Source organism: Gavialis gangeticus, unplaced genomic scaffold (assembly GCF_001723915.1).
Source record: "Gavialis gangeticus isolate Ggan-Ray unplaced genomic scaffold, GavGan_comp1, whole genome shotgun sequence".
In the NCBI taxonomy this organism is placed as follows: Eukaryota; Metazoa; Chordata; order Crocodylia; family Gavialidae; genus Gavialis; species Gavialis gangeticus.
This window is the reverse complement of record NW_017728998.1, coordinates 39,643,634-39,654,673: the sequence shown is the minus strand read 5'-3', so window position 1 is coordinate 39,654,673 and position 11,040 is coordinate 39,643,634. Positions and strand designations below refer to the sequence as shown.

The 11,040-nt window shown below is 38.4% G+C and overlaps 1 protein-coding gene and 1 long non-coding RNA gene across 3 annotated transcripts in view; one reads left to right on the top strand and one right to left on the bottom strand.

Moving 5' to 3' along the window:
* The window catches only part of LOC109289624, a 182,589-nt gene that overhangs the window by 92,990 nt on the left and 78,559 nt on the right, over positions 1-11,040 (top strand). The gene's annotated exons all lie outside the window — the stretch shown is intronic.
* The window catches only part of SLC6A2 (solute carrier family 6 member 2), a 158,696-nt gene continuing 150,948 nt past the window's right edge, over positions 3,293-11,040 (bottom strand). The window contains exons 13-14 of one of the 2 annotated variants that reach the window (XM_019505735.1): positions 6,527-6,598; positions 3,293-4,912 (exon numbers count right to left, since the gene is read on the bottom strand). In XM_019505735.1, the coding sequence (XP_019361280.1) occupies positions 4,889-4,912; positions 6,527-6,598 (96 nt within the window). In that variant the 3' untranslated portion in view covers positions 3,293-4,888. The remainder of the gene's footprint in view (positions 4,913-6,526; positions 6,599-11,040) is intronic. The other variant, XM_019505736.1, reaches the window with a different exon arrangement.

Sequence of the window (11,040 nt, the reverse complement as noted above, 5' to 3'; positions counted from 1 at the left end):
CAAAGCTTTCGGTGATCTTATTCAGTGTGTTTTCCTGTAAGCAAATGCTTCTTTCCAGTATGCAGGGAGGCTGGAGAGGGGCGGGGGGAGCAGGGAAGAACCCTAAATATTGTCTTCCACAAAACTGAGTTACAAGAGTTAAACTAAATTTTAAAAAGACTAAGATTCTGTAATACAGAAAGCCTCCAAATTATGATTGTGATTTCTTCTAGCTAGCAGGGTTTTTTTTTTTTTAATTGGGTATGAACTTTTACAAAACAAAGAGGAATAGGATGGGGTCAATATACTAGCAGAGTTTAACTGCAGCCTTGTTTATTCCATACAAACCAAGTTCCAAGGAATTCTATAACCACTTTGCACAGCACTGTATCAGCATAGCCTGTCCTAAAACAGTGCAGCCAGTGCATGGAAATAGAACTCAGCATAAGAAGGACCCTTAAGCTATACGTATGTAGGAGTATATCATTCACAGGCACTATTTATTTGTCATTATGACAGGAATAAAGGGGCAATGGCTTAGATGCCCAGCACTGCACTGTTCCTGCTATTTTAATCTCTTGGGGCTCCTACCAGCCACCTGCACTTAGAACAGTGCTTCTGCTGTACTAACCCAGTGTATAGGGTGGTCCTGCAGAAATGGCACTAGTAGCCTTATGTTGCTACTGTGGGTGCTAGTTAATCTAGCTTCTAAGCTGTTCTTTGTGTAGATGTGACCTGACCAGTTTAGTGTCATATTACAATTCAGACTTGTTTACTGAATAGCTGGAATTCGTTACAGGAAAAGTTGTGATTAATCAATATAGGGCATGTCTACACATGCATATTTACTGCATAGTAACCAGAATTATTGTGCCGTACGAGCATGCATCTACACATTCACACCTATACTGCACAGTAAATATGGCAACTTATACTGCCTTGAGCCTGATTAGTTACTGCATAGTAAGGCATCCACATGTGTGTTACTGTGCAGTAACACTGTGTGTGTGGACCGACTTGGGACTAAAGTGCAGCATTAATGCACTTCAACGCCTGCACGTGTAGCTGCCAGCCTATTCCCGTTTACTGTGCAGTAAATTTAAGCCGGCATAAATGCATGGGTAGACACGCCCACAGAGTAGAAAAAGAAAATCTTTTTGGATGAAAGTCTCCAAGAATGCTTATGTAAAATCTTTATTTTTCTGTACGGGGGCTAGCTTTCTAAAATGAGATCTATGGTTTTGAGGGCCCAGTTTGCAGCACTTAAACTGAGTTCTAATTTAGGGTTATAGAACTGGATAGAACTAATTTAAGGTTAGAACTGAGTTCTAATTTAGGGTCTTTCATGGTCTTGAATTGGGCAATGTAAATGAGATGTTCACAGAACATTTGAAAATGCTTTGAGATATCTATCAAGATACTTTTAGAACACACATGCAAAACAAATGTCAATGCTATGGATGCTGTAGAAATCAGGATTAATGTTAAATTAAGTGTTAGGATGACCTTTAAAAATGAGGTCATTTTCCATATGGCACGTTACTGTAACCTAATAGGAGAAAGTAAGTTGATTTCACCTTGAAACAATGGTGTAAGTAGTGAGTATATACACTCCAAGTTTGGGAATGGTCATTTTATCAATGTGTATCTTACTGAGAAAAAATAACTGCAGGGAACTTCCTCTGGGAAAATTAAATACAAGGTATGTTGTATGTGCAGTTGCTGAACACATTTAATAGCAACAGCCAAGCTTCCCTCCCCCCTGTATTCTATATTTAAAATATCACATTTGATCCTGGACTTCCTGCAAAATCCCTTGCTATGGTAAAATATCTTTCAAGTGTTGCCAATAAGTATGTCCCAGGACAGAATTAAGATACAATACTGAGTGGTTCAAACAGAGGCCAAACACTAAAGCATGTAACTTTAGTTTAGCTTTTAGAACTACTGCACTTTAAATGACTCACTATACTTCCATTAAGAAATCCTGGTTTCTAGTGTTCTAATACTAGCTGTAGAAAATGGCAAATATTTGGAAAATTCACCCTGCCACTTGAATTAACTTAGAACAATGTAAAAGAAAAGCAAATTCTCTTGTTATTAATTCATCTTCTGTGGTTTGGTGTGCCACTGTGATTTCTGTGTCAGTAAAGGCACAGCAGAACAGAAGGAAAAGAACTTGCACTGTGTCCCTTTCTTTTTTGGTACTGTGAAAAAAAAGATTCTGGCCAGTGACTTCCAAATCTGTCAAATAAACCTGCTTAGCCCTTTGACAGATGCCTTGCATCCCTTGCACTCTTTCACTTCTGGGACAACATATTCTGTATATGGCAGAAGAAATGCCTTGAATTATCAAAAGTTTACTGGGCCTGACACTGAACTAAGGTCAACCATGTGAGCACTTGCTACAAAGTATTTTGTTTACTACTACCATGAATAGTCTGACTGAAGAGACATTTCCTCTGTCTCTCAAGTCCATTCTTGTCTTGCATTTAGATTGTAAGAGCTGTGAGTAAGGACAAAAAGAAATTATGTGGGTAATTCCCCTTCCTCTGGGCATACATATCACTAGGCATTATTCATAACATTAAACATTAGGGCTGGTAAACGTTTGCAGTTTCAGTCCCTCACCCTCTGTGTTGAGCCAACTCTAATCCCTCTTAGAGGAAGGATCACCACACTAAGGCTTCAGAGCAGACTGAAAATTAAATAATGTCTCTTTGCAGGTTTCAACATAGATGAACACATTTTCACAGATGAACTTTAGTGCAGGTTGTAATAATTTCAATTCACTTTTTATGTGCAAACCCAGAGCTATAAAATATGACAATCCATTATGATCTGCTCACTAAACAGTCTCCTGGTAGTTTGAGATTTGATACTCATAACCATTCTGAGAATCTTTTGAATCTCCATAGGGAAATGCCTGACCAAATTATACCATTGTATACCAACAAAATAATGCCCCAGAATAATTTAACAAGCAATGTTAATTGGAGGAAATTACTATATAATTATCATTTTTAGAAAATGATAAACTTATTTTCCTTTCCAGAAAATGTGTTGACTTTTGAGAAATTATAATACTGTACTAAAGTATAACAACACAGAATAATTCTTCATTATTAAAATAAAAATGTAAAAAGTATGTTAAAGGGTTGTCTATTTACTTGGATAAAAATGGACTTATTTTAAGAATGGCAGACTGTGTCATTTGGGTTAAAAAACATTGTATTAGTGAAACCACTTCTTTGTCACTTGGACACTAAAATTAGAGGTTATTTTAAGAATTATTAAATAATTCTGGCTTTTCAGTAATGCTGGGATATAAAAAAAAAGATGTAAACAAAGAAGTTGATATACTATAACTCCTTTACAAACATTGTGGCTTGGATGGAAGTCAGTGCTTGTAAAATGGAAGATGACAAAATCTATAGGAAAAACTTTTATTTTGGACTTGTAGAGTGGTATTATAAAAATGAATTAAAATATAAACACTGTCCTTTTTAAATAATTAAAAAAATGGAAATACTATATATATATTTTAAAAAATTAAGAAATGGAATTGAACATATAAAAAGAAAGATATTCAGAGGTAAATCTCAAAGTCCAGGCTGGATTCAACCGAGAACCTGCGGTCTCTGAAATTTCAAAATGCTCTAGTAATATTCAGGTATAATACTTAATTCACAGTTACTGCAACCTAGTGATCACTGGGAATACGTGGCATTCAAAGAGCGACCATACAGAACAGCATCCAAATGTGCTAAGCTTTTGCTCTGTATTTTCTAGTTTGCAAAATGCTACTTGAAATAACCAAAGAAAAAATGTGTAAGAATAGGCATGTACAGCTGAGTATGCCTGTTCCATCTAACACAATTTTTTATTAGATGCTAGCAGTTGAATCCAGATGACATTTATATTGGTGCATTCACAACAGCAGAATAAAGCCAAAGTTTGGTATTTTGGTGCCTCTGGACAGATCAGCTTATTTTAAAATTCATTGTCTCTGTCCACATATTTATATAGATACTGTACATTCTTTATTTGGCACAAAATAACAAAATGAAGTCTGACTACTTGTATATATTTTTGGTACTGAACTGAAAAAGTGTATAGAATATGCAGTATATGATATAGCCATTTAATTGGTGACTTAAGGGAATGTTTTCATTGTTAAGTATGGTGTATTGTTGAACTAGATTTCTAGCGTGGCTATTGAGTACAGAATATAATTCCATCCCTATTATTTTTCAATTTTTATAGTTAAACTGCACAGAAAATGGCACAGACATATACAGCAAGGACAATCTTCTTCACCAAGAGAAGAGACTAATAACAAACGACTGAAAATGAAGCATTTAATCTTCACTTCAGAAGGGTGCAAAATTATATCCCAAAGGATAGTACTGCAAGAAAGCAAACCATGAATGCACAGTTAAAGTCACTCTTGTATCATAACTAAGATGCTTCTATCTCCTTAAAGAGCTAAAAGCATGTATGTAGCTGGCTTAAACAAGGTGGCAGGAATACTGGAAGTAATTATTACTGTCAGAAATTTTTTATTTATTTCTCCAAGACAAGAGTGCCTTTAACTAAAGCTGATTTTATGCTCCCTTCTCCACTTCTAGCTCTAGCAAAGCTCACAAGTATTGGTCATGTATGGAACTCATGTCACTGAAAGATTTTTAAAAAATGTATGAAAGCCAGTCTATAGAGATCATTTGAAACCAAGTAATAGAAGGGAGGCATTAGGAACGAAGTGGAAGTTGTGTCTTCCCTCAAAGAAATCAGTAGATGAGCTCTGAGCCAGTCTGGTCCAAGCACAATCAAAGGGAGCTTTGAACTTGATTTTTCATTTATTCCCAGTTTTGTTAAACATATTGGCTTTTCCTCAACCTGTCAGTTGTCATATTGCTAGCCAGTGTTGAAGCTGAAAGGGAACAGAAGCAATTATTTATTTGATAATACTTTATAGATTTATATGATGGTGGTGAGAGCAACTATGAAGACAGATAGCAGATCCTGAGTTACAGAAAAATTAGAAAATGTATGAAAGAACTAGTATTTTCCAGTCTTAGTTTTCACTGAACAACAGCTACTCTGCTATAACAATAATTTAGTTATCTGTCAGTTTTAAAGTGTAGAATAATTGGACATCAGGGAAAACATAAACTGACTGTACCATATGGGCCAAATGCATAATGCCTTATTAACTGGCTTGAACAAGATGAACATGTCCATTTCAACTGTTTATAGTGGATCTTTGGAAATAGTAATGAGTTGATGCAAATGACCCCCACTGATTGACCAGTCATGGCTCCCGTATTTGAACCCGACTCCTGCTTGATTCAAAATGTCTTTCTCCTTTTTGAATATTTTTACCTTGATCCCAATAATTTTAATAAAATCCTGCTTTACCGAATACATACTTTTTGCTGTCATATGCTTAGTATGATGTGTCAAAAATGCATATTTTTTTCTATAATGGGATTCATGTCTATAGACAAATATGGAGTACACACAGAAAACTTGAGCCATAATTACTTACTTGGAGAATTAAATATATATCAAGTTCTCTACAAGATCCTGGAAGATTTCTATCTCAAATGCAAGACTATATTTAGTATATTTAGACTATATTTAGTTTTTAGGTAAAGAAAACACAAAGAGCCAATATTTCACATGATTTTTCAGAAACAACCTATAATCATAACTGTACAAAAGATGCATAATTCTAAGTTACTTTTAACTGAAAAGGGAAAAAAAGTTGATACCAATGTAGAATGGTATTTTTGCATCATCTTTTACAAAAGGATTTCATTTCAACATGAGCACATTTTTTTTTTTTTGCTAAGTGGAAAGTCTCATTTATAACACATTTCTCATGACTACTTAAATAATATCCATCTAAATCAAGCAATGAGTTCAATCTTGTATAGGTACAAGGAAAAAAATTATTCTCCCTCAGCAGCAGGTCACCTCAGCATGGCTACTTTGCAAGCAAATTTACATCAGAGGGCATCTACCTGCTTTTGTGTGTGTGTGTATGCTGTACCTAAAGATAAATGCTTCTAGTCTGAATCTATAATCCCATGGGATTGCTTCTGCGGGTTATGAAGTTGTAAGAAAAAGAAAAAGCCTAATAGCCTGGAACCAATCATTGTCAAGGTCACAGGACATCAAGATGACTGCCTTCTCCCATTAATATAACGCATTTTGGGTGAAAAATGAGAGAGCACCAATGGGCTTACAAACAAATTCACAGGAAAAAAGGTGGAAAAAAGGCAGAAAATATACCACTAAGAGGAGAAGACTACTTCTGTTTTCTTTAAGATGTACAAAGCTTTTAAAAATTTGTGCAGAGTAGGCTACTTTTCAAAGAGCCCCATGTAGGCAAAACTCAGCATGTTCCATTGCATTTTTAAACTTTAATTTTTTTTTTCAGTGCATCAAGGAATTGGTTAGAAGAGGAATAAACTTGGTTTTATTTGGCTGTGAGGCTTGCTAAAGAGCAGGCAGATAGGTAGAGTGAAGGAGTACAAACCTTAAACTGCCTCACATTCCCTTGTGCCACAAGATGGTGTTCATTTTCAGGTGTGATGCAGTAAGCTAGTCTCTAAACAGTAGTGGAGAGAGAGGAAAGAGCATTAGCCACAGTTCATGGATTACACCTGCAGATAACTGAGGTTGTGTCTGTGTTCATGGGGAATCAGTGATGGTTTTATTAGAACAGTGATGTAATTTTTTAATATCACTGAGCTTGGAGAGCACAGATCTTTGACTTGGTCAGTGAGAGACTTAAGTGTATGATCAGCCCCTTCATATTTGGCCTAATAACAATAGAAATGACAGAATGTTTAAAGAAATATTTATCCCCATTTTACCAGAATCACAAAAAAGAGAGCCTCTAAGCTTTTTGCCTCCTAGTCCCTGCAGTAGGCTTCAGACTGCGCTTCGGATACGGAGAAGATTTGGATGCTTCAGACACCAAAGCAGCATGTCTGGATTGAAGCGCTGGCTTCTTTAGGCTTTCTGAACCACTTTTGGAGCTTCCGAACCACTTTAGAAAAGCTTCGGAGCTGCTTTGGAGATCCAGGCATAACGGGGAATCAATGAAATATCTATAACTGTTGTTTTTTTGTCTGATTTGGATGAAAATTTGCAGGGGTGGTAGCTTCTGCTGAGAGCATGAAGCCTATCAAGCTTCAAGGAGATAGGTGCAGGGGTTTGAGGGAAACTGTACCCAAAAGTCTTGAAAGCAAAACTCATGATACATCTGTGTGTTAAGCCACCTCATCCCTGCTGGGGCCAGAAAGTCTGCCAAGTTTCAAGGAGATAGGTTCTGGGGAGTCTGGCTGCTGGTGGCCTGCACCTCAAACTAGTAACAGGCAAAACTCGTGACATAGATGACACTGTGTGTGTTAAGACACAGTGGGGTGAAAGCTGCAGGCCTGCTAGCCCCTGCTGCGGCCACAAAGCCTGCGAGCTGTCAAGGAGATAGGTACAGTGCTTCTGGGTTCTGGGGCCCTGCACCTCTAGCTGCTGACAGGCAAAAGTCATGCCATAGGTGCTTGTGCAACTGACTGTCTCTGTCTTGGGGCAGCTGATTGTCTGTATCGATTCTTTCTTCTCCCTAGTCTGTGGTTTTGTAGGTGTTAATCCTTGCTCATTAACTTGCTACATTAGCTAGCTTCTGTGTATTGAGCTGGTCCCTGAGTGAATCACGATTGATTGGTAATTGGTAACACAGTAGCTTAGCAGGTGGTACTCCAATGGCAGCTCAGACTGTTGTACCATCCTCATAGTCCAGTATTTTATAAATTAGAAATAAATAGTGTTTTATAAGGACATGTAAAGATGACTACTTTGTAAGAACTATTTGTGGATTTCTTTAGAGTATGGATAAAGATTTCCAGTGACAGTGAAGAGAAAATTAATATGATCAGTGAATCATAAATCTACATCATTTTGAAATTGTAACTTGAGGAAAGTATAGCACATTGTGCTATAAATTGTAAAGAAAAATTGGATGTATTTTTTTCACCATAGAAACCAAGTTCTCTTTAAATAGAATAATAACACATTAGGTTACTGTTACACACAAAAAGCCCTAAGCTAAAAGATGCTAGCATGAAAGTTGCAAAGTCAAGCACTCAAAGTTAGGAGGTGCCAGAATTAAGGTAGCCTGTGCAACCTTAAATCAGGATGCTGATACATATGCATTATGACAGCCTTCAATTATATGGTCACAATCTATAGGCTGGGGATGTGTGCTGCCTGAAGCACCCTTGCTCCAATTGTTGTAGAAGCCAGAAAACCAGGGGGTAACAGGGAGAGACTGATTTCATGGTTAAAGCAGTCAAATAATACAATGGAGAATTGGATTCTATTCCTGTCCCTGCCAAAGGGTTCCTGTGTGATACTAGGAAAGTAATTTAAGCCAAATTTTTATGGTGATCACTGATTTATATACTCTTCATTTGTGGGTTCCTTACTTGAAGCCAGGGTTGTGATTTACAAAAGTGCTAAGCACTTACACTTTCACCTGATGTCAATAATGCTATGCTCTGAACATTTAAAGTTAGTGCTGTGCAATGCTAAATACTCAGAAAGAGCAAGTCCTGGGTGACTCAGATTTGGCATGCAGGATTTGCAGATACTTTTGAATATAATCTCTCTGGCTGGTTACAGGTGTTGTGGGGAGGAGGGAGGATGGAAGGGAAGAAACCCAGCACTTTAAATTTGGTGCGCTCCTGCACTAAGCCCAGCACATGCCCAGAAGAGGCAATGTATTAGCTGCACCCAGCTTTCCCAATGTCTGTAGAGATCAGGCACTTTAGTGAGGCTTTTTGGGCACTTTTATCTAATAACTGATTGAATCAGCTTTAGGTAAAAGTGCCAAAAAACCCTGCTGAAGTGTCCAATGTATATGGATGTTTCAGGGCCAGGTCAAAATAACACACTGCTGCTTCTGGTAGAGTGCATTTTTTTTTCCATGTCGGTCAGCACCCTCTGTCTCCTTTTTCCCCAGGTGTAAAATTGGTATTATAAAGCCCTGTCATCTCAAAGGGATATTATCAAAATTAATTGATCTTTGTCAGGCACTCATGTGTGATGAATGTCATACAAAGGCCTATGAAAAATTATTTCTGTCTTCAGAGCAGGTTATGAATAGTTCATATAAATAAGTAATAAGGGCAAAGGATAGACCAGCTGCTCATTAAGTGAGTATCATCTGTTCTGGGCAACAAATTGAGGCATGGGTCCTGTGGAAAAAAAAGAGTATTTGATTCAAGATTATCATAATGCATATGCTAAAGGAGATATGACTTGAGGTTCTATAGGCATTTCCTAATTTTTAGTGCCTTGACTTTGCAGTTATTATAACATCCTTTTGATAAGTTTTGGTGTGAAACCCAAGGTTTTTGTTTTTGGGGTTTTTTTTTAAGCAATCAGTCTAAGAAAACAGAATCTCCTTCCAGTGACATCAAGGATTATCAGCACCATTTCAAATTTTATTTCTATACACAGGCCTCTCAATACTTATGCAATCAGAGGAACTGATAATAGTAAGTTATTATGGATAAGAACGAGAGAAGAGAGGGCACTTTGGAAATGAGATTCCCTGGTATTTGGTGACAGCAAAGAAATGATGAAACTCAGGGATTTAAAAATCTTGGAATCCATTCCAGGTTCTGAAGGGAAGTGTGCTCCAGTGAGGACAGATGCTTCTGCCTTCACCCCTACTCCCTGCTTGACCTCTGCATGTTTCTCAAATTTTTCTGCATCCATCTACATGTGAAATAAAAGTGAAGCAATAAACTCTGTAGCAGTTTCAGCTGGAGTCGACTGCTCCTGGGTGCAGTGTCTACACATGCCTGGGACAGCAGCACTTCAAGCTGGGGTGGAGTAGCCCCAGGCTGCCAGGGGACACTGTGGGGAGGGGGTGGGGGTCAGCCCTGGGTGACCAGCCCTGGGTGGTGGTGTCAGGCAGTGGAGAGGCTGGCTGGGGCATGAGGATCAAGCAGGAGTCTGGCCCCTGGTTAGCTGGGGTGATGCATGCGGTCCCCTTCTACATGTGCATTTCATCACACATAATGAGTCTGCTGTAAGATAATACTGTCCTCAACAATACTATCTAACAGTGGAGTTAATTAATCTACTGCACCCCAGTACTGGTGCATGTGTAGACTGTGATGCTTTATTGAGGAGCTAATTTGTCTACTCTGCTGTAAAGTGTACACGTAGATGCACCCTCTATAACCCAGTCTTCCCTTTTCTCTGACCATGGCTCCTTGTCCCAATGCCATTCATTCTTCTCAGACAACTCAGGTTCAGTTTCCATTCCTCAGGTTGCTTGTCCCAAAAATTGTAGCCGTGCTCCTTTGGTCTCCCCATCTTTCTGATATTTCCAGTGCCCTCATTTCATTAAAATTAAAAATGTGTTACCTTCCCACACCTTGGCCTTGATTTGTGTTTGGGCACATCTACACAAAATGCTATGTTGCCATAGCTCATTCCTACAGAGATGTAGCATTGGTGGGCATGAACCATGACACCGATACTCCTGTGCAGTAGCTCATTGCTATTATACAGTAGCATGAAAAAACCCTTGTGGCATCAGGACTGCACAATAACACATTCTGCCCAAAAACTTCCTTTCCCAGCTCCATCAGTATCCTTTTCTAGCCAGTCTTGCTCTGTCTTCTCACCCAATATCAATTTTCCCACACTTCTACTGCCACCTCCAAACTCTAGCCACCTTCCTTACTAGTGCCCAGTCTCTTCCACAGCTCCTCAACCTCTCCTCCCTTCACCAATTCACCATTCTAATCTACTCCCCCTGCTGTAGCTCCAGCTTTTTTTGCCCTCAGTATTCAAATTGGGCAGCTCCATCTTTCATGGTTTTTGGCACTAAACACTGCAGACAGAGAAAGCACAGGAACATCAGTCATCTTGCACTCATTTCTGGTGCCTAGTAGGGCTGTGTGAAGCTTTGGGTGGTGATTTGTTTCAGAGGAGATTCGGCCCGGTTCAGTGGCTGAATCTCCAAATCTA